This window comes from Onychomys torridus, chromosome 2 (assembly GCF_903995425.1).
Source record: "Onychomys torridus chromosome 2, mOncTor1.1, whole genome shotgun sequence".
Classification (NCBI taxonomy): domain Eukaryota; kingdom Metazoa; phylum Chordata; class Mammalia; order Rodentia; family Cricetidae; genus Onychomys; species Onychomys torridus.
Window position 1 is genome coordinate 166503308 of NC_050444.1, and position 23121 is coordinate 166526428.

Genomic DNA, 23121 nt, shown 5'->3' on the forward strand with positions numbered 1-23121 from the left:
GATTCCTGACCCCTGAGCCAAGGCTAAGGGCCAGCCCATCCCAGGATCCCAGGATATCCCAGCAGCTGGTGTCTCCATTTATACAATGCAGTGTGGCATTCAGAGTACCCCCACCCTGCTAACGTTGGAGGAGTGGTGCCTGGGCCCCACACAGGGTCCACAGGGCAACAGGCAGGCCAGGCCTGACTCTCCTTGGACTGGGGCAGCATGGAGACACACAGGGCTCGGGCCTGTTACCTGGCACTCGCAGGTCTCAATCCCTAACTATGGAAGCAGCATGGGAACAGGGACAGAAAGGAGAACATGGTCAGTGTGGGGTGGGCTGGCAGAGAGACAGATGGACAGTGAGGCTGGGCAGGAGGAGTGCAATGGAAGCAGGCAGACTCCCTCCCACCCAGGCTGGGGCTCAGGTGACCAGCTCAGTCCAGTTCCCTCATACTTCTGCTGACAAGGTGTAGGTCAGGAACTGCCAGCCAAGATGGGTGGTCAGACAGGCTAAGCGCCATCTGGGCAATGCAGGACCCTGGGAGCTTCTCCTCTCAGCACTGAGGCCCTGACCCCCCAGTCCTAAGCACCTTCTACCCTGGTCTCTGAGGAGACTCCAAGGGATACCCTTTGGTGTCACCACCAACTGACAGACTTTCCTGAAGGGACTGCAAGGCAGAGGAATCTGGGATCTGGCCCTGGAGGGAGGGAGGGCTAAGAGCTGGATCCTTTTCAGACCTCGGAAGGTCATTGGGGCAGCCAGCAAGGCACCAAGGAAGCCCCCACTGAGGGCTGGCTGGACATTCTTGGGTTCCTCAGCAAGCAGCCCTCAGAAATGCCATGGTGACTCAAACTCTCCTCTTCCCCATCCCTTCAAAGTGCAGGGCTGTTTGGGCAGAGGGGAGGGGTCTGAGGAGGACAGGCCACAGGTTAAGCTGATGAAGCAAATGAAGCGCAGCCACAAGAGCACAGCGGGCATGGACTGCCTAGGCATGCCAGGTGTGTAGAGCATGGGATGCGGATGAACGGCAGGCCTTACCCGTGGAGAACATGGGGGAGTGACTCCTGATCTCCTCCAGCTTTTGAATGAACAAGGCGTTCATCTCTCCCTGCAGTGCCCCCTGCTGCCTGTGAGCACCCTCTGGCTGGCAGGGGGCCACCTTGGGGCTGCCTGGGCTGCCTGGGCTGCTGGAGTTCGAGGACACAGAGCCGCTGCCTGGACCCTGCCGCCGAGCCCTAGGACCCTTGGGAGCTTCTCTGCTTCTCCCTGGGGTGGCTCGAGGGCTCAGGCTGCAGCGAGGGCCCGCCAGTGAATCTACCCGGGCCCGGGGCTGCTGGCTGATGGCCATGTGGCTGCCCGCAGTCCCCGGGCTGGGTGGCTGCTCCCTTTGCAGGCCCTCAACGTCCATACCGGTGCAGGAGCCCACCACACACTTCATGCATGTGGCTGCCATCCCTGCAGGTCCAGGGCCTTCAGGGACATGCGGGGACCGCACCTGTGCCGGGGTTCTCTCTTCTGTTTCTTCTCCCGCCAGTGCCTTACCTCGGGGATTGCTGCTGCCTGACTTCTCTTGAGTAGGGGCCTCCAGAGCTGGGTTGGGGCTAGGGGGTGCCACGTCATCAGCTGCCCCCTCAGAGCCTCCGTCCTGTGTGCCCTGGGCCAGCTCTGGGAAGCCCTTGCGACTTGGCTTCTGGCTCTTGGTTGGGGCACTGGCTGTGCGCCGCAGGAGCCTCTGGCTAACGGAGGGCCGGGGCAGGGGCTGCCCAGCAGCATGACTGTCCAGTGAGCCTGGCTTTGGGCCGCGGAGGAACAGACCTTTTAGACCCAGAGTCTGCTTGACCTGCAAGAAAAGGAGCCCACATAGCCGGTGCCTGGCCCCTGGCCCAGGTATGGCTGCTGTGGAGAACTGGCTCTCCAGAGACTCTGAGCCTGTGGGTGCCATGGACTGCCAGAATAGCAAGCTGGAATGCCACATACAGGGAACAAGGTTTCCTGGCAACTCTTGACAGGATGTCACCTTTCAGACTTCAAATGTGTCCTTCCCAAACTTGAGAGGGAAGCTAGAGAACTGTCCCCATGTTACCTCAAGAGCAGACCTAAATCCCTATACCCTGGCCACCCACTTGTTTCAGCCTTGAGGAATTGAGGACTGCAGCCCCAGCTTTGTGGAGAAAGAAAAACTGGGGTCTGTTGTCGCTGTGGGTCACGCTCACCCTGACCTGGTGGCAGCAGCCTGGAAGGCCTGCTCTCCCTTGGGCTCTGCCTCCCTTCTGCCTCTCTACTTCCCAGGTTCTCCTGCCTCCTAGAGGGCTGCCTTCCTAGGAAGCCTTCTTGAACTCCCCCAGGAAGACTCCTCCAGGCTGGCTTGCACTCTGGCCCCATGAGTTCCTGAGGCCCTCAGCTGGCTCAGCATTTGACCAGTGCCAGCCATAGTCAACTTCTGCCCAGTCCCAACCTGCATTCCCCTCTGCATAGGTAACTGCTGTAGAGGATATGCAGCTACCTCTTAAGAGGGCAGAGGCCATAGGGGTCCTCACATGCCATACACATCCCACCAACAACACCCACCATTCCCCCAAGATGGGCCGTGCTCGTGCGTTGGAGCAGCCCAGGGCCTGGCGCCCAGGGGCCTTTCTGCAGAGGCAATAAAATGGTCAGCACTTGAATCAGCTTCCTGATTCAAGATCCCAAATCCAGTGCAATTTGGTCAACATGGTTGGAAAGCCATTTAGAAGGAGATCCAGGATTCAAGCTGGTGCACCTGCTGCGTAACCCCCCACCCCAACTAAAACCCTGGCATAGACTGAGGAGAGAGCTAGACAGGCTGAGAAATGACATCATAGGCAGACAGAGGGGGTAGGTTAGGAAAGGAGCTGCAAGGCTGTGCAGAGAGAGCTGCCGTTAGGGAATGGGAGGGGAGAGGAAGGGCAGAGGGTGGGTAGGATGAGGACAGGGTATTAGGGCAGGCCCTTGGCCCTGGCTGAATCCTGGATCTGCCTCGTAAATGCCACTCCCTGGCTGAGGATGGCCCCAGGAACCCCAGAACTGTGTCATGATCCATGTCACATGAGCTGACAAGTCTCCAAAATGCTACCAAGAATCACAGATGCTAATGGGCGCGGCCTGGCATGCAGGTGGGGCGGCGGGCTACACCGTCCCGCAGCGCCGGGTACCTTTGAGACTCCTAACAAGGCTGAGCTTCTAAAAGTAGACTTGGGACATAGAGAAGCCCACTGCAAGACCAAAGAGACAGAATGAAGGCAGGTGAGGTGGCCATAGTGGCCAGAGCAGGGCCTACCCAGCCCTTGGCCCTCAAAGGCAGGCAGACACAGGACAGATAGATGGTATCCTAGAACAGGACACCTGCAGTGCCTCTAGGCCCATGGTGCTACAAGACAGTCAGTGCTGGACCCAGCAGGACCCACTCACTGTGTGGTTACAGGCCCTACAGGGTTGGTTGCACCAAATTGTACCCTAAGGGTGCATCAGACCCCACTTAGAACCCAGACACCTGGACTTCTTGTACTGGCCTGGGGCAGGGCACATGGGGTGGGGGCCCAGGGACCAGGTAGTGGGCAAATGAAAGTAGATCCCTTTTAGGAAATAGGAAACAGAAGGATGGGACACTCAGGACAAGGGGAGCCCCGGGATAGGTCACCATGCTCTGTCCCTGCTGAGAAGCCAAGCAATCAGTGCTCCCAGATATACAGGGCATAGGAGGCCATGAAGGAAAACATTGACAACAGATGGAGGGCAGGGAGGTGGACACCAGGGAATTCCATCCCAGGACAGGGACATTTGGCACACTTGGATTGCCCCAAACCCCCTTGGGATATGGAGGCAGCACTGGTAGGCTCCAGGGTCGGCATCTCCCAATAGCCCACATCAAAGATTGAGGAAGAGGCCCAGAGAAGTGAGTGCCAGGCCCTAGCCCCAGAAGGGGACTGGGCAGGAGCAAGGGGCTGGTACTATTCTTCCTGTGGCTACAGGAGGCCTGGGAGGCAATACTCACCTTACCACTAATGTCACTGACAGCCACATGTACAAAGATAGAGGCTTCTTCCATCCCTTCTAGGTACACATGACGATAGCCTGGAGCAATAGGGTCACCAGTCATCAGAGTTCCCACCTCTTCTTACCCTGCCAACTCATACTTTCCTCAAAGGTCTTTAGGACTTGGGTAGGACCAGAGAGCCTCCGACTCACAAGAGGTAGTGGCCAAGTGCCATTTCTGTGCTCTCAGCTAGTTAGGAACACCATGGGGAATGCTGGCAAGTGCTGAACCTCCCCCAGCCTGGGCCTCTTCCCTACCTGGCATCATGCTGCTGAAGGCCAGTGTCCTCTGGCCAATGAAGTCACGTCCAATGGGGTCATGGTCCCAGACGAGGAAGCGCACAAGTGCAATCTCAGGCATGTGCACAGTGAACACCAGAGTCTCCCCCCACATGGGGTTGAATCCTGGAGAGAGTGGGGACAGAATCAGCAGGCCAGAAGCTGGAACCAATGACTGGCACCTAAGGGCTCCGGAGTGGACAGGACATTGAGCACCCAGCAGGTGGCCCTGGCCACTTCCTCTGGGGTCTATGGCAGCCTTGGGCACACACTGGCATCTGGTACCCTCACCCACTTTGACCGGGGCCCTCACCATTGTCGTCCACCACTCGTGTCTGCTCCTTGCTGCAGTCCACAGGGAGCCCGATGACCTCCACCTCCACGAAGGGGTCGATGATCTGGGGACAGTGTGAGGGGTGGCACCAGGGCCCTGGGCCCTCCTACCACCCACCTTGCCTATATGGACTTGCTCCTACCTCCCCACGGTCACCCAGCACTGAGTCCCGTGGCTTGGGTAGCTGCTGGCCACTGATGATCCTCAGGGCCAGCTGCTTCTTGAGCTGCCCGGGCAGGGGGTCCTCAGAGTGGGGGTTGAAGACACCTGAGAGGACACAGGTGTGAGCCAAATGCACAGCTTACAGCACATCCCCACCTATTGATCTGTAGGGCTCTGGTATAAAACAGCTCCACGGAACAGTCAGAAAGCTTTGGTCTGGAATGAGATTGCTGCATCATAGTGAGGGCAGGTGACCCTGGTCACAGGGTAGGTGGGGACTTGCTCAGGCTGCTAGTGTCAGGGGTGCACCATGCAGTGAAACACAGCTCAGTGCAACCAAGTGAGGCATAACGAGAAGACAGTGTGCATACAGAAGACTCTACAGCACACTGGGAGAGTACCATGGATGGCTCCTGGACATGCCCATCAGGGACTGAGGTCCAGCACCTGAGCCTACAGCTCCTAGAGCACACCAGGGCCCCAGACAAGTCCTGCCCCTGAATCTCATGCAGCCTAGAGCCCAGGGCCCAGCAGAGAGTTTCCCTAAATCCCCACCCTCAGGCCCCTGGCATAGTTAGTGGTCATTGCACCCCCGGAAGGTAGTTATCCACTCTAACCTCCCAGTGTCCTGGTAGTTCAGTCTCAGACTGACCCTCCCCTCTGCTCTGTGTACCCACCACTCCAGTATTCAGGGTAGTCTCACAGGAGCCCACCACAGCCTGAGCCCCTCACCCTGGCACATGCACTGGGGTTTGAGCACGTAGCCACAGCCACCGTTGGCACTGAACTTGGCCCTGTTCAGCTGCAGCATCCGCCCCTCTGACTGGTAGTTCAGGGCAACTGGAGGGAAGACAGATGCCCATGCAGGTCAGTAATGTCCACACACTCTTCTGCACGAGTTCTGGGGCTGGAAGCCCAGCATAACGTGCCAGCAGTGCAGGGACAGACAGTGTTTCTCATGCCACCCTAGGGTCTGAAAGGCCCCACCCTGGTTGCCAAATACCTTCAGAGATGGCCCTCCTCACCATCCCACCCTGTACCACATGCCTGCACGCACCCATCTGGCAGCCAGCATTCCAGAAGGGTTGCGGATTGTAATTGCTGGAGTCAACACGGTAGGAGGAGGGGTATATGCGTGAGAGCTGGTGCTGGTTGAAGCGCAGGTACTGGGCAGGCTTCTGCTGCAGTATCTGGTGGGCCTTGGTCTCACTGAAGGACGATACCTGCCAGCTAGATGCCACTGGAGCACAGACCAGTCAGCCATGAGCACACACAGCCTGTACCCCACAGTTGACCTGCCTGGCCCCACCCTCCACGTGGCCCTCACCCTCCATTTCCACGTCATGGGTGCCCACAGACTTGGTATATTTCACTAGGTCCGAGAGGGCTCGTGACAGCTTCATGGTCTTCTTTTGCCGGGCAGTCCTACAAGGGTGTGGCAGGGCTACTCAGGACCCTGTGGCTACGTCCCTCCCATTCAGTCCCAGCCAGCCTTTCTGTTCTTCGATTCAGGCTCCAGGGCCTGTACAGGTCCATCTGCTCCCCAAATCACATTCCCAGGCAACCTGGGACTTGTAAACAATAGTTAAGGTTCATTGTACCTCAGCAGGCAAGTACCCCCACTCTAACCTTCCAGTGTCCTGGTAGCTCAGTCTTCTCTGTTCTATGTACCTACCACCCTAGTATTCAAGGCAGTCTCACAGTAGGTAGGGACAGGAGTTACCCCTGTCAGTGATGAGGCTAATGGAAACGTCTGTTGGATATGGGCGGCTATAAAGCCTTTAGGGGATCTTTGGGACAAAGATCCCGGGTGCCCCTGAGCATGTACAAGATCAGGGCTGGGGACACCTGCCCAGCCCAGGGGTGTTCTGAGAAATATGAGCTTCTGAAGGGTTCTGGGCAGGAGGGAATTAGTCATGGAGAAGAGATAGGCCAGTGACTTAGCAGTGTGCAGTGGCAGAGCTGGGCGTGCAGACACAGAAAGGGGGGGACAGGCTGATTGTGACACAGAAAGATGAGATAGACTTGAACAAGGCCTGGGAAGTAGAAGGGGAGAGGCTGGACAGGAGGGGAGCCCACTGTGAGGAAGATGAGCTCCAAGCTAGACTAGTGGGTATGAGACCCCAGTGAACCCTCTAAGGTGCTGAGGAGAGCAAGTAGACACAAGCAGACAGGAGGCACAGAGATAAGCAGGCATGGCCCCTGGGGGGACATCCAGTTGGGGGCCTTGGAAAGAGGAGGTAGAAACTGAGGTCTGGCGGGTCAGGCAGTGTCTATGCCCAGGAGACTCTGAGGGAACCTTAGGATCCCCAACAGGCCCTAGCACCTGAGCACCGCTAGGCTGGCCCTGTGCTGTGCAGCCCTTTCTGCAGATGCCTGGACAACAGCTTCACTTTCTCATTGCTTGCTTCAGTGTTCAGAAGGACAGTAGGGCATGGAATCCCATACCAGCCCCCCCCATTTCTGCCCAGCACTCAGAGATAGCTCCCTGGAACTGGGCAAGAAACACACACACGCACACGCACACGCACACGCACACGCACACACTGGGGCAGGGCACTGACCCTCGGCTCTGGCTTCCTGGGGAGTCCAGGTTCTCATCCCCCTCTTCCACACTGGCCACCTTCTTTATCTTGCTGCCTTTTTTCTGTGCAGGGAGGTAGAATTGTGACTTGAGAAGCCATGGGTCAAGCCAGGACATGAAAAAGGACAGGACGTGCAAGCCAGAGGCTATCTGCCCAGGTTCCCGAGTTCCTACCCAATTGCGCCCACAGAGATATCTGCAGGCTCCTGGCCCTGGGGATATCTGAATATCAGACACTGGCCAGCGTGGGTCAAGGGAGAGCAGTAGCCAGAGCTCCTGACCTTGGGACCCTGAACCAATCACAGCTAGCAAATGGTACAGGGATGAAAGTAGCACCAGATAGGACCTCCTTGCCCAGGACCTCTGTTCACCTTGCGCTTGGAGAAGCTGCTCATGAGGAGACGGCTGTTCCGCCTGCTTGCCCCGGTGTCCTCCCCGGACTCCACATCCTCCTCCACCTTGCTCTGACCCTGAGAGGCAGACAGAAGTTGAACTCAATCTCTGACCAGCCAAGGAGGGCAGGACAGCTTCCTGGTGGCCCCAGAGGGCTTTTCTGGAGGAAGTCGAATTGACCAGGTCTAGGAGCAAGGCACTGATTTGGGGGAACCAAGCACAGCTACCAGGAAGATGCCTGAAGATGTGTGGTTTTAAACTCAAGTACCAGTTCCAAATTTTTTTAATCATGGATAAAGACTGCATAATAAGTGCAGCTTGCATCTGGAATATTCTTTCGCTGAGTCTGCTTACATAATCCTTTTTTGAAAATCCCTGAAGCCCTGACGCCCCAGCCTATTTCTGCACAAATTAGGTGAATAATCCCAGATCCAGCTAAGTGAGGCTGGGAAGTACAGGGTAAGACTACCTACCCACTGGGCACAGGGTAGGCACACCCCAGTGGTCCTCCAAGGTCCTGGCCTTGGGGCCTAGGACCCCATCTTGGAAGCTTGTTCACATCAGAACCATTGAGCAACTTACTTATACACTTGCTTCTTCAAGGCCACCATAGCTATCAACACTCACTCCCCACAACTCTTGCATGGGTACCTGGAAACTCAGAAGAGTTCTAGTCGGGGTACCCCATCTGATTTTGTTCCCTGGCCTAGGTGGAGGATGGTCTCTGTCAGACACACTAGAGCCATGTACCTGCAGCTGGGAATCCCTGCTAGAGAAGGGTATCAGTAAGAGAGACATGCAGCATGTACTACAGTGTGGAGAACTGTCCATACACCATGCTGTGTATCCCATACATCCACAGGTCATATCTACACATAGCATAGATGTTACTGTACACACCATGGACAGCCCTGCACAGTAGCTCAAGGACACTCCTATACATGCATATGGACACTTCTTCATATACTATAGACACCTCCACATACCATGGACACCTGAACGCAGCATGGGCCCCTGCACATACCTTGGTCCCCTGCACACACTGTGGACTCCTGTATATATCATGCACATATGTACACACCCCTGCATATACCATGGACACTTATTCACACTGTAAAGAGCCTACTCTGGTCCCTGACCACAGAAAACTCTTAGTTCTCTGCCACTGTCTCAGAGAACAGCTGGTATTTTCCCATGATCTCTCCTGCCTAAGCTACTCTGCCTTGACATCATCAAGCATCCCCTGTTGCTGATCTTATTGACATGATGATAGTCGGAAGCTCCTGCCAACTGCCTTTACATTGAATTCCTGCTCTACCCCCTTGGAGTGTCAGAACCAGATGTGGCTGCCCTTCCTGATGCCCAGAGTGGCCCTGTGGCCATGTTGGCCAGGCCCTTCCAGTCCTCAGACTTCCAAGGTCCAGAGACAGAGGCAGATTTCCAGTATCTGAGGTACCAGGTGTATCTGTGCCCTGCACATCCTTTCATTAGCCTATGAGCCCCAAAAATGATAGTCTGTTTTCCTCTGAAATTGAGAACGTGTGGTGGGAGAATACCTTGAAGCTGCCACTTATGTGTTGAGAACCACACGAGGCTGACATGTTTCTAAGTTCTCTAAGTACTATTCAAACTATTGCCATCACCATGCCTTGAATGACTAAACTATGCACACAAATTAGGAGAAGTACACACTGACCATAAAGGTGTGTGCTCACCAGCCACAGTTCACATGACAAGGTTAAAAATCCATCATCAGCCCAGAAGTACCATGCACATGTAGCTTGACCTGGCCACCCTCAGGGGCTGTGAACAGCTGATCATGGGTAAGTTTGGGGCAAAGTAGTATAGGCAGCATTGGTGTGTGTGTGTGGGGGGGTCCTCTCCACAAATAAGGCCAGCAGTTAAGCCTCCATCCTCAGCAGAAAAGATCCTTTTCTGGGGCCAACTTGTGGGACAGGGTCCCAATGGCACTGTTCTGCAGCCTCTGGAGCTATGCTTAACTGCTGGTAGGGAGTTTCTTCTGTCTCCCCTTGCATTCACAGGCTACTCTCAAATCCTACTGCTGTCTCACAAGAACCCCTGAGCTGGGCCTCATGTCCTCAAGGTTCACATGCAGAGAGAATGACACCTAGCCAGGGGGTGGGGTGGGGTTGGGGGGCAGGTGACTCATGGTAGGAATGCAGATACTCATCCCTCATCTGGACTACATGCCAAGAAGCTCCCTGGCTGTCAGTGCCCTTTGCTACAGTTCTTCAGCCCCTAGCTCAGCAAACTTCATGATGTGTACCCTTTCTGTTTGTCTCCTACAATGTGTGTCACAGACCACCTGGTGATACTGTCAGGCTGGGGGTCCAAGCTTCTCCTCCAACATGGGTATCTCAATAAAGGAGGTCCTCCTCCTCTTTTTCCTCCCCATCTCTTCCCTCCCCCTCTTTTTCCCCTCCTCCTCTTTTTCCCCTCCTCCTCCTCTCCCTCCTCTTCCTCTCGTCCTCCAAGAAGCTTTCTCTGAGCAGTTATTCACACATGAGATAGCAGGGGCCAAGCGTGCTACTGCCCCCAGGTGTCCTTTTGTTGGCCAAGAAAAGCAGAGATCCTGTTAACCCTCACCAGGATTGGAGCAGTTACAGGGCCACACCTCCACTCAGCCTCTGCTAATAGAGGCTGGGCAAAACATCAGGTAGGCTACACTCTCTTGCCCAAATGTCTGGGAGCTAAAAATAAAAAGAAGGCTGTGTGCATAAGACCTGTGTGAGCCACCTGCACAGAGCTATCATATCAGCTATGCCGAGCCCTCCAGTGTCGTGGGTGGAAACAAACACACCTCTAAAAATACAGCAGGAGAGGACCCTGTTCATCTGGGAGAGGCCCCCTGCCAACCCTTCCAAGAGCCCTGGAAACAGCAAAAAGTGAGCCAGTGCCAGAGGAAGGGGAAGGCTCCCAGGCAATGGGAGCTGCTCTAGCCATCTCACCCTGCAGATGCCCTGCTCAGCTGTAAGGCCAGCTGCCCAACTGCCACAGCAGCCACCACAGCCAGCTGCTGTATGGCTCTTTCACTCAGACCACTTACCTAGTGTAGTTGTCCTTCAAGCCTGGCTTGCTGCTCCCCACCAGAGGCACAGACTGACTGCTCAGTCTGGCCCAGCCTGTCTGGCACCTGCCTCCACCCCATCACATCTGCCAGGAAAGTCTCTGAGGGCCATTCTCTCTGTATTCCCCACATATCTGTGAGCTGCTTCAGATAGTAGGAAGCTCCTAGGACTGGCAGGGCCCTGAAATCCTGATGTCCACCCTCCATCACCCATGAAACCCTCACCAAGGTAGGCAATGCTCAAAGCCCCTCCAAGAGAAGCCATAGGTCCCCAAGGCACTATTTGCCCACATACAAATACTGTGCTAGTATACATGAGTGTCCACAGGAGTGTATGCAGGTATGTGAATATGTGTGAGTATTGTAAAGACATGTGCAGATAAATGTGTGTGTGATAGATATGTGTGTGCAGGTATGTGCACATGTATGAGTGTTGTATGGTATGAGCACACAAGCATGCATATGTACATGTATGCATGCAGGTATGTGTGCAGAAGTATATGTGTATACGGGTATGCATGCAGGTATGTATGTGCATGTGCAAGCATTGTACATACATGTGTTTAGATGCAGGTATAGATATGTATCGGCATGAGCACAGGTGTAAGTGTACTCACAGGTATATACATATATGGATAGCTTTATAGATATACCTCTGCATACTAGTACCTGTATATGTATATACATCTACTACCACATATTCTTGGGCCCTCACCCAGCCCACAGACTAGCTGTTGGAGGAGTATGTGTCAACAACACAGATCTCACCTTCTTGGCCTCTGCTTTATGCCCAAGCTTTCCAGATGGGGACAGTGTGGAAACAGTGAAGTCATTGGGGTCTTCACAGTCACGGATCTTTGACTCCTTGATTAGAGAATCCAGCTTCTTCTTAGCAATATTTTCCACACGCTTCCTATTGGTGGAGGCCTGCCACAGCCAGAAGTCAGCCCATTGGTATCTGTCCCCATGCCAGTGAGCAGCAGAGGGGGCAGCCATCATAGTCCCTGTACATACCCTTTGATTCTCAGTGCAGAGGCAGATATGGACAGCACTAAAACCCGGACACATGATCCCTAGAGTAGCATGGGTCTGCCTGGGGAGCCCCAGGGGAGGAGGATGGGACACTCTGAAGATAACATAGGTTCTGAGACCCACACACTAGACACCGTACATGTCTACATGTTGAGCAGACAGCAAGGACAGGGCAGACTTTGGAGAAGCCTCTAACCCTGGCTGGATGCCCTCTCTGACAAGATAAGCCCAGTGAGACACTTATGTACTTGGAGTGCTCGAGGGAAGACCTCAATCGGGGACATCAGGATTCCCAGGGTGCTCAGGATGGGGAGTGTCACAGTCATTAAGTTCTGTCACCATCCCGGGCCAACCAGAGACATATGCAGGCACACCCCAGATTGGAAGAATCTGCTGTCTCAGGGCTTTCTAAAACAATTAGCCAGCTCTGGCCCAGAGGCCTCCTGCACAATTATTTTCCCATCTGATGACTCCTCAGGGGGAAGTAAAGTCTTCGCTGCTTCAGAGCAACTGAAAGCAGTGGATGAGCAGTGCCCAGGAGAGATGTCAGTTACAGGCCTGCCTCCACTCAGCTCCCTGACCTTCAGCCCCAGGCCAGACCAGCTGCAGTGAAGATACAAGAGGCTCCATGGCGATGACCACTAGAGGGACCTGCCTACAGGAAATCTCAATGCTGGAGCTGGCCTTGGAGCTGGTACTGCTGCTGGGCATGGGGTGGTTAGGTGTGACTACTCAGAGTCCAGCTTGGACTGGCCAGTCAGCTGAGGTGCTCTGAGTTAAAGCACATGGAATCCAAAGTGCACCCCTACCCCTGCTCAGTACTGCCTCTACTCACTGGAGGGCCAAGAGGACTAGGTCAGCATCATAGACAAAATCCAAGAGTCACTTCTAGCAATGGAAACCAAAATGAGGCAACAGTAGATGTGTGGCTGGCCTGTTGGTTAGACATGTGGTTCGTGTCTCTTATACAGAGGGCCAAGCAGGCAGAAGAACAGCATAGACCCCAGCACAGCACAACCTCAGAAGCTAGGCAGCTTTGCTCACCACACCAGCATTTAACCTCACGCCCATCCCTCCCAGCTGTCACTCTTCCTAACTCATGCTGGCAGCCAGGACAAGAGGCTGCTCTTGGGACCGCGGCTCCCCGCCCTAGGACTCCACCAGAGCCTCTGGCTCCCACTTACATCCTCATTGAGGAACTTGTAGTCATCATCCATCTCGTCGGCGCTGTCCTCATCAGACACTTCGCCTTCCTCTGCATCCTCGCTGATATTGGCCGGAAGCTTCTTCCCCTGGGGACAAGGCAGGTAGGAGGAGGAGCTCTGGAGGGAGTACAGGGATCCAGCGGCTGGTACCCACTAGGAGCAGCTGCGATGGGGAGGGGGCTTTTCCAAGCTCCTTCTTGGAATCTCAGGACATGAAGTGGGTTGCACTTGTGTTGCAGCATGCAAGGGAGGTGGCTCAAGATGATATGGTCATCCCAAGGGTGAGTGCCCACCCCCAAATCTGTATATAGACACTCTAATTCCCCAGCTTGGCCCCAGGCCAGAGCCATAACAGTGACAGTCCCCGAAAAGTCACCTTCACCAGGATCTTGCCCTTGAGCATCTGTGGAGAAGGAAGCATGGTGGCATCCTCGCTGCTCACTGAGGATAGGTCCAACTTGTCCCCAAGGATGTCGGTCAGATATTGGGCCATCTTCTTCTGCTGAATGACACTACAGTGGTTCTCAATGGACAGGATCACTGGGTACCTATGGTACCAAGACAAGAGGGGTGGGAAGATGCCAGAATCCTAGAGCATGACTAAGCCCCAAATCTGTAGGTATACAGGCCACCTATACCTTTGAATGATGATATAGGTAGTTAAGTAATTGGGTAAAAGATCTGCCATCTGTTCTAAGAGGTGACCCACCAATAACTCTGAAAAGTAAATAAATGGATAGGAAAGAAACTGAGAATTTTTAGGGACAAGTAAAGAAAGCATGAGAGAAAAAAAAAAAAAAAGCAATAAAAAACTCCAGGAAAGTAAAAAAGATAGTGTCTGAAAAAGTCATGGTTTGAATATGGCATGTACTAGATAATATAGAATAATGAATAAACATTATCTCATTGAGCTAGACAGTGGAGGCCCTGGAGTTCTGACAGTGGCCTAAGCCTGGCATGCACCATCAAGCAAGACAGTTGCTATCTGCTTACACATACCGTAACCTTTCCTCCCTCCCCTGCCACTCTCCTCTAAGAATGATCTCTAAACAAACACTGCCAGTTGGATATTATAGTCATTGTCCACTGGGAAACACAAGGGAAGGAGAGAAACCCAAACCTTGGATACCCTTCCCCTGCCTGCCACAGGAGCCAGCCCCCAGGAGACCAGGCCACTCACTCATTCTTGATGAAGGCGTATTTGTTGATGGTTTCAATGACATCTTTGAAAAGGATCTTGGAGGTCAGAGTGTAGCCATGGTGCACAATTGGCTCCCCATCAGGCCCGTCCCAGCAGTCCACTGTGGGCAAGCAGACCCTGGTTAGCCCAAAAGGCTTAGCTGTGTAAACCTAGGGAGGCTGAGTCCCTGGACTCCAACCACAGGGGGACCCTGTCAGAGGCCCCCATGGTTCCTCAAGCCCAGCCCATTTCCTGAAGGAGGTGCCATCTGCAGCCAAGACTGGTCCTCTGTGCTGGAGGGGCCGAGTCTAGGAGTGCTTACCCTCCACACAGCGGCAGCCGGCCTGCAGGACCCAGGCATACATATCTACCCGAGACTGGGACATGAGCTGGTCACCCACGAGGTAGGTGTTGTGGGATGAGGTGATGAAGTAGTGGCTCAGTGGCCGAGTCATGTCTTGGTGCACTCCATGGTGCTCAGGGTTGAAGATGTCACCAGCGGGGCTCCTCGTGTAGTTAGTAAAGCCTGCAATATAGCATGAGAGTGTGGCACAGTGCAGTTCAACATGGTAGAGTCCCTTGTCCAGGCATGAAGCTGTCCCATTAGTTTCCCATCATCCCCCAGAACAACTGAACTGAGGAGAGCACCCACTCACCATCAATGCCCAGCACCCCCTTGCTCTTATTTTCTGGGCAAGGCTCAAATTGCTCGATGATATTCTGACAGCTCTCCAGGGTCACACCATTCATCTAGGCCAGAGCAGAGGCATGAGCCTGGGGTAGTTTATTCACCTTCAGGCAGCTTCCCCTTCCTCCCACCACCATCACCATTTCCTGCCCTTGTCTCTATCACCACATGAAGGCTGACCACAGCAAGGGTGGCTGGAGGGCTGGAGGCACTGACCACCTCCTGTGCCACACTGCCTGGAACTCAGCTGCCAGCCGACTATGAGTCACATGGATTGTGAGTTACTTTCTCTGATTGAGGGGGAAAATATGGCTGCCATAAGGGGGGATTCAACCATGACATTAAGGTGGGGAAGCCTGAAGGCCAGGGCCACCCCAAGGGTAGTGTAGCATAATGGTGAATCTTAACTGTCAATTTTGCAAAAAGTAGAGTCACTGGGACTTCTTGTCTGGATCAGGCTGGCCTGTGGGCACAGCTGTGGGGGACTGTCTTGATTATGTGAATTGACGTGGGCAGACCCATCTTAATTGTGGATAGGACCTTTTCCCTGGGAAAGGAATCCTGGACTGTGTAAGATAGAGGATGCAAGCTCAGTGCTAACATACATGCACTCATTGCTCTCTGCTCTTCACTGCGGATGCAGTGTGACCCCATTTGCTCAAACTGCTGACTCTCTGACTTCCCTGCCACTGTGGACTATAACTTAGAATTGTGAGCCAAAGAAACCCTCTCTCCGCTAAGTTACTTTTGTCAGGGTATTTTATCACAGCTACAAAATACAAACCAAGACGCTTGGGTTTGGGGCAGCCTTGTGGAGGAAGCAGGCCTACCAATAACCCCGCAGGCTGTGGTGGTGGGAACAGGTAGTCCTGGGCAGAACTAGCAACTGAACCTCAAATCCCAAGCCTGGGGCGTGGTGGTGCATGGCCAGTCACTGTAGGGGGACTCTGAGCATGCGACTGGGCAAAACTGAGGGCCTTGAGCAAGTCCCAGCCAGTAACTAGGTTCCCAAGGCATGACCTCCTCCTGGGACAAGATCCAGGAAGACCCTGGCAGGTAGGTCCAAGAGGCTGTCCTCAAGTGCCCCCAGGGGGAGCCACATGCTACCCTACTTCCCATGGGAGCACTCTCTCCACAGGGCTTGGCCCCCCATCTCCCTGCCATCAGAGTGGGCAGTACCTTACCCATGCCCAGACCTGTTCTAAGGTGGGAGGGGCGGGCTCTGAGGCCGTAGTGGTGAATGGTCCAGGCAGCAGGGCAGAGCCTATTAGTGAACTGACTTCCTGGGGTCAAGGTAAACAGTCCTAGGGTATTGAAGTGTTTGCTGAATGGACAGGTAACTGCAAGAGGCCACATCTGGAGTCAGGCAGGACGTGTGGCTAGACAAGCGTGGCGAAGAGTGGTTCACAAAGGCCAGGCCATAGAATCCCAGCTTACGAAATGCTCAGCATGAAATTTTTGCCAAGGGCAGGTGTGACCGTCTGGAGACTTTGGGTGGGGACCCAATGCTGGAATGGAGCTGACCAGAGCCCCCTCTATCTGTGAGGAAACTGTAAGCTTCCTCACTTACCTGGCAGCATCAAGGGCCCAGTCCTACTCTGCTCTGAACACATAATAGCAGAAACTAAGGCTGAAGTTGAGGCCACACCCACTGGCCCTGCAGCTTCAGTGAGGCCTCACCTTCTGCTCCACCTCCAGAAAGCGCTGCAGGTCAAAGGCATCCAAATGGTCCTTATGGTTGCTGTAGGTCAACATGAGCAGATAGAGGTCTCGGCGAGTGGACATCATCTTGTAGAAGGCACAGAATTCCTCAAAACCTAGTGTTCCCTGATGATCATCTGTGTCCGCCTCCTGTAATGCCCGACCTCAGGTCACCACCCAAACTGCACCTTTCCACTCCCAGTCTCAAGCCCAGCTTCCCTTCTTCTGCCACGCCCCACAGCACCCCTCCAATGGCTCCTTTTCTCTCCTCCCATCAGGAAAACATGGTGGCCCTTGAAAGCACCAATGGGAGCCACCCCTCCTTTATGCCATGCCTTGCAAGGACAACCTATAATCAAACCCCACACCACAGACACCAGCACCCTGCCTTGTGAGCTGAAGCCTTCCACAGGAGCTCCTTCCACCCTGGCTCTGAGCCTGTACCTGCAGCTACAGATGGCCACCTGCCCTCTGACAAGAAACACTCAGGGCCCTGGAGGGCCCAACAGTGTCCTTGCTCAGGTGTCAATAGTAGAGAGAAGTGTTCTTGGTCACTGTCTTCCTTTTGCAGAAAACAAAGGGTTCACAAGAAACCCCCCAGAACCATTCCACGGGGTACCCAAGGAAGCATGACCTCTTCCCAACCTTTACAGACACCTCTATCAAGGGTGCCATTCCCTAGGATGCTAAAGTTTAAGGCAGTACATACCCTAGGCCCAGGCCAGGGGAAGATTTAGAAACTAAGGACACCAGAGATTAAAGTGGACTTAACAGTGGCCCCAAGGGTCTCAGGAGTGACCCAGGAAGAAACTGCTTGAGTTCTAAAGACTGGGCTTTAGTTCTGCAAGGACCTGCTGGGTGGAGTGGGTGAGCCCACACTTTCTTGGAAGTACCTGCATTGGCACTTACTGTAGAGAGTTTATCCCAAGGGACCACTGCTCACTGTTGAGTGACAGTGCTCAGTACTTGGATATGAGACTGGGGTGGCCCGAATGGCTCAGAACAACCATAGAGCTGCCAAGGACCCAGGCCACAGTTTACCCAAGGCTCAGTTCTCATCCTCCACTGACCATGGGCCCTAAAGTTAGGTTGTATCCTGTGTTTTATTCTCCCAGACCTAGGCATACAGATGCCAGTCAGCAGCTGTCCGTAGACATTGGCTGACTCCTCAGGCCTCTATAGAAGTTCTAGATATGTCCTCTGTGGCATGTCACCAAATCTGTCACACTAGAGTTGTAGGGCCTCATGGAGGCTCTGTGCATTTGGGCACTCATATTAACCCACTGGCTCTTTTCCCCTGGCCATCCATGGACTGAAGAGGGTCCCTAGGAAAGACAGGAGGAACCCAGAATGGGTATCTGACTGTTTAAACCAAGTGGAGCCCTGGCAGCATGGGAAGAGAAGCTATCAAAAGCCTCTTGCCAAGCCCTCTGCTGAGCTGAGCCCTGGTTAGCCCAAGGGTAATCTTGGGTTGTTAAACCTTAGGACCAGTGTGCTGATCCACATTCCAATCTTATCTTAGATTTAATGATGTCAAAGCCACTGTATTCACTTCACAGGTCTCTGCTCCAATTAAACAGTTCTAGACCACCATAATACTGATTATCAGAGTGACCTGAGCATTGTAGAAGGCAGCATTTCCATCCTGGGGCTCAAAGTGCTTATGGAAAACTACCATGAAGTGCTTGGCCTAATGGGACCCTGCATGGGCAAGGAGATCAGGCTTTCAGGGTTCAGAATCTCTGTGGCTGGCTGACCACCACAAATAAAGACCATTGGGGTCTGAACTGTGTGAGCTAAGATGCAAGGCTCATGTCTCCAGGACAACAACCCCACAACTTCCTTTCCAGACCTAACCCTGGAACTCCATTCCACCTACACACCCCAGCTGTTAGCCTCTCAGCTCATGGTCTTTTGTCTCTGTTTAGAGCTTCCCATAGGCAATATGAAGGAGGTAGGCCTGAGCTCACTCAGAGGGACCCCAAGAACTAATTAGTACCCAGAGGCCTGACCTCTCACAATGGGCTAGAAAGCACAAATTCCTGAATTCTACCACACAGAGTAGCTCCAGCTAAGGCCTGGAGCTTAAACCCTCCAATCACATACAATCTACCAGGGTGTTTTCCCTCCTCTTTCCTCTCAGGCTACTCTGAGCCCCAGTCCTGTTCCACCTGCTGTCTGGTCCCTAGTGCATCCTCACCCTGAGAAAAGCATGCTGAACCCAGAGCTATCCTGGAAGGGTTAAGGACAGCCCAGTGCAGGCAATAGGGAATGGAAAGTGCTCACATCAGATGCAAGCCATCTGTTAGGCCCCGCTGCTCAGCTGACTGACCCCACAGGGGCCTTCAGTGGGCAGTCTGAGAGTATCCTGCTCACTGCCTATCATTCACACAGAGACCCAGCTAGTAGCTGTCATTGCTGCAGCTGAGCATGACTGCCTGTCTAGCATGAGTGCACACACAGGAACCTTTGAGGGCCAGACATAGTAGAGCTGTCAGGCCAAGAGAGGTGTGTGTGTGTATGTGTGTGTGTGTGTGTATGTGTGTGTGTGTGTGTGTGTGTGTGTGTGTGTTAGGGACAGGTCTGGCATCCATGCTCACAGAAACCCCTTTCCAGGCTGCAGCAAGGAAACAAGGCCAAAGATCTATCTGTGTTTGCTGGCTCAGCCCATTCCTGCCCCAAAGCAGGACCTGCTAACATAAGAGTTTCTCTCCCATGGAGGTTCCCAAAAGACAGAACTAATTACAGACAATAAAGGCTGTGCTTGGCTGAAGGATGCATTTTCATAACTCCTAACATCAGGGTGGTTGGGGGTCAAGGCAAAGTGGGGTGGCTACTGAGAGTTGCTGCTTGCCAGTCTTTGCTGGACTATGTATGTCTTTAAGGCTGGGGATCATAAGAGGCCAATAGATAGGGTGTGGCTGCACTTGAGTGCCTAATCTAAGTACACTACCTAGATCTAGCCTATGCCAACCATCAGCAGAGCAGCACCAGGCACTGTTGCCAAGAGGCGACACCTGAAGCCCCTGACTGCCAACCCTGTGAGGCACCCATTGCTCTGTAGGGACTTCCCATAGCTCAGGCTGGACTGGCCACTGCCATCTTCTCATCTGCAGCCTGCAGCAGCCCCAGAAGGTGTCCCCCAGTGACCACCACGCTCAGCACTCACCCTGAACATCTCTTTCACCCTCTGCCGGGGCAGGTTCACGTTGAGTTTATGGAGCAGCTGCAGAACCTCACCGATGCTCAGGCTGCCATCTCCATTCTTGTCAGCCTCATCAAACGTCTGCTTCAGCCACTTTGGGGCTGAGTTAGGGGCCAACACAGTCCATGGGCCTGGCCTCACTTGTTCTGCCCTCCAGCTTAGGCAGCAAGGAGCAGGAGTCCCCAGCCCAAGCACCCCTTCTCATCTTCCCTTCCTCGGGAAACCCTACCCAGGTAGACAATGGAGTCTGCTCCTGGAATCTGTCCCCACCCCTGGTGCCCAAGGATATTGGTCCCTGGTGCGCTGGCGACGGGCTAGGCTGTCCTCATCACTGATGCCAGCCATGAGGTAGCGAAGGCCGGTGACCCAGGTACGTGCCTCTTCACCACTAGGTGAGACCAAGTCCAGTGACTCACGGTGACTGCCATGGTAGATGCTGAAGCAGCAGTTGGGGTCGAAGCTGCTGTCAGGGTAGCGCTGGAAGATTTCAGACTGCCGTCCCTCACTCACCTCCTGGATGGAGTCAATGGAGACTGCAGGCAAGTGGGAGGATACAAGGTCATCAGTGACCCTAGTGTCCCCCTACCCTTTAGGCCCAGAGCACCATGAGCTGAGCAGATTGCGTCTTTGCTCTCAACAACCGACACCCTAATTCAACACCTCCTCACTAAGCCCATCTTCAGAGAGGCCCCTCTGGTCCTCTGCCCTTCAAGAAGTAAAAGTACAATATGCTTGGCTGACCCCCCTCATCCTGTTCTGCTGACCATAGTCCCCTCCTTTCCCCTTTAGTGAGAAGACACACACACACACACACACACACACACACACACACACACACACACACACGTACGCGCATGCACGCACACCAGAGAAAATAAGAGAGGGGCTATTTGTCCTCACCTGGCAGTCCAGGTACCTGACTATTCTAGGACTGAGTGTTTTGGAGGTGCACAGTGAGACATCAGGAACAACTCACTCCACCCATCAGACTCTCACTAGCTCATCTCTCCATTCTGAAAAGCGTCTGCACCAGGCATGGCCAGATCCTGCAGCTGCTTCAGTAACAAGTCCAGCATTGCAGGTGAGAAGCCAGGTGTAGCAGCCAGCTGCAGCTCGCAGGTGTGCTAGGTTGCAGGTATATCAGCATGCCCCATTTAGGTTCCACTAGGTCTCTTTTGGCTGGCCTCAGTATCCCAGCTCCATGGAACCTCTGCTCAGTTCAATCCCTGCAGTAGATGAGCTCAGGTGATGCTTTTAGAATTTGTCCCTATGTCTTGGGACAGACAGATATGTAGCCCACAGGTGGCCAGTGTCCTCTTCTGGTCACCAGCTATCCCCTATTCTGCCTCTGTCCTTTCTCAAGTTCCCTGGCATGAGTGTATCCAGCCTGGTCCAGGAACCAGCACCCTATTCCTCTGCATTGCATCCCGAGTACCCAATGAACCTCCAGGAGTGGGGAAGATTGAAGGTCCCTGAACCAGTTCCTGTTCCTCAAGCTATTCTTCCAGTTACTTCCAGGGGAGCAGGGCTGGGAGCAGCTCCCTGGCCCATCAACGCTCAGCTACTAAGAAATGGACCTTTTGCTCCTTGTCAGGGTTTCCCCTGGATGGCCAAAATCCAGGAAAACTTCTGGGCTTGGTGCGCCTAGCCAGGCACCAGGCTCCCTCTGCCTGTGCAGCCTTGAGGCAGCTCCACTGCCCTCGGGCCCAGCGTAGGGCCAGTCTACCCTGGTTCCTAGAGTCAGCAGAAGCCACCCAGTCCAGAATGACTTCACCATGGGGCTCTTTTTCACATGGTCCCTCTAGGGCTCTGGCAGAGTGACTATCTCCTGGGACTCCATGGTAGTATCCTTGGTAAATGCTGAGCTGAAGCCTTCCCTGGCATACCTGGGTGCTGCTGTTGGTAAAGCCAGAGGGATCTTAGAAATTCACTTCTCACAGCCTTGAGACTCTGGTATCTTTCCCTGATCCTAGGCCTCCCGACTCATCCTCTGTGTACTCCAATTCTGACTCCCTGCTCCACAAGAGCTGTGCAATTCAGGTGACCCCCGAAAACCACACCAAGTGCTCTGACCCATGCTGCCTGAGTTACCCTTGGGCTTCCAGCCTGCCCTCAGTGTGCCTGACTGTGTGGGCTTCTGTGGTTTCAGGACAGTCTCGTCCCCTTGGCTGGTCTGATAGCCCTTTGCCCCACACTGACCTCAGCACTTGATATAGCGCTATGCACTAAGTCATCCAGTCCCCATGGAGTCCCAGAGCCTTGCCAGGAGACAGCTGGGCAAGGACCATCTGACCAGTTCCTATTCCTTAGTCCAGATCCCACTGCAGAAGCCCCAGACCACCTAAGTCTAGAGATGACCAGCACACCATCTCAGTGGGGTCTTAGCCCATTAACAGCATCTACTTGGGACACCTCCCTGTCCTGTGCTCCCCAGGCTCAGCCCTACCCATCCCCATCCCTGGGTCGCTCACTCACTCTTGGCCTTCTCATTCTTGCGTGAGGGCCGCCAGCGGAGGCAGGAGCGGTGCTCATCCAGGTAGTAGAAGCGGACCAGGCCCTTGGAGCTGCCACGGAGCTTCACCATCTGGGTCCCCTCCTGCATGGCACTCATGCATCGCTCCACTAGACACAGGTGGGCACATGACAGAGACAGACAGACAGAAACTATGAGAGCTATGGTCATTTCACTTCTCTCCAAAGGGCCCTGTGTGCCTGTGTGGCCCTGTCCAAGCATGAGACAGAGTGGTTACCACCCCTTCTCCAATGGTCCTGGGACACTTGAGGTGGGTTGAGGCACCAGGGAGGACATTCAGCAATAGCCTATCCCCCAACACACGGCCAGTCCCAGAAACTGCTGAGACCCTAAGTGGCCTTCACTTAGACTGCCACACAGTCAGAGACCAGAGGCCAGACCAGTTCCCAAATCCACTGTGCATAGAGCTCCCATAATGGGCCCACGGTGGACCTAGGCACCATGTACCAAGCCTGACTCCTGGCCCCAGCCACGGGCCACTCCCGAGAGCCCCTTCTTGCAGCATCAGGAACAACATCTGTCTCGTGGGCAGCAAGGTCAGAGAGCTCCTAGGGAAGGTACAGAGCCGGAAGGCTGAGAGCTGGGTTTACGTCCACAACCTACTCTTTCCTTGTCAACTAGGCCTCCTGTCCCAGGGTAAGGTCCACAAGTTTCAAAGAGTCCAGGCCAGGGTCAAGCCTTCTTCCTCAGGCTGCATA

General features: G+C 54.1%; 1 protein-coding gene across 5 annotated transcripts in view; it reads right to left on the reverse strand.

Moving 5' to 3' along the window:
* Plch2 (phospholipase C eta 2) overlaps window positions 1-23121 on the reverse strand; it is a 78774-nt gene that overhangs the window by 2027 nt on the left and 53626 nt on the right. For 3 of the 5 annotated variants that reach the window (XR_004944286.1, XR_004944288.1, XR_004944287.1), the window contains 20 exons: window positions 22366-22512; window positions 20180-20423; window positions 19855-19984; window positions 16665-16835; window positions 14953-15046; window positions 14619-14822; window positions 14297-14417; window positions 13493-13664; window positions 13096-13203; window positions 11648-11806; window positions 7770-7868; window positions 7379-7461; window positions 6142-6239; window positions 5872-6054; window positions 5547-5654; window positions 4795-4919; window positions 4632-4716; window positions 4298-4444; window positions 3999-4078; window positions 238-1826 (listed from right to left, as the gene is read on the reverse strand). Coding sequence is in view for 2 of the 5 variants with exons in the window: in XM_036179954.1 (XP_036035847.1) it covers window positions 254-264; window positions 1025-1826; window positions 3999-4078; window positions 4298-4444; window positions 4632-4716; window positions 4795-4919; window positions 5547-5654; window positions 5872-6054; window positions 6142-6239; window positions 7379-7461; window positions 7770-7868; window positions 11648-11806; window positions 13096-13203; window positions 13493-13664; window positions 14297-14417; window positions 14619-14822; window positions 14953-15046; window positions 16665-16835; window positions 19855-19984; window positions 20180-20423; window positions 22366-22512 (3371 nt within the window). In the remaining 3 variants the exon portion in view is untranslated. The remainder of the gene's footprint in view (window positions 1-237; window positions 1827-3998; window positions 4079-4297; window positions 4445-4631; window positions 4717-4794; window positions 4920-5546; window positions 5655-5871; window positions 6055-6141; window positions 6240-7378; window positions 7462-7769; window positions 7869-11647; window positions 11807-13095; window positions 13204-13492; window positions 13665-14296; window positions 14418-14618; window positions 14823-14952; window positions 15047-16664; window positions 16836-19854; window positions 19985-20179; window positions 20424-22365; window positions 22513-23121) is intronic. The other 2 variants (XM_036179954.1, XM_036179955.1) reach the window with 2 other exon arrangements.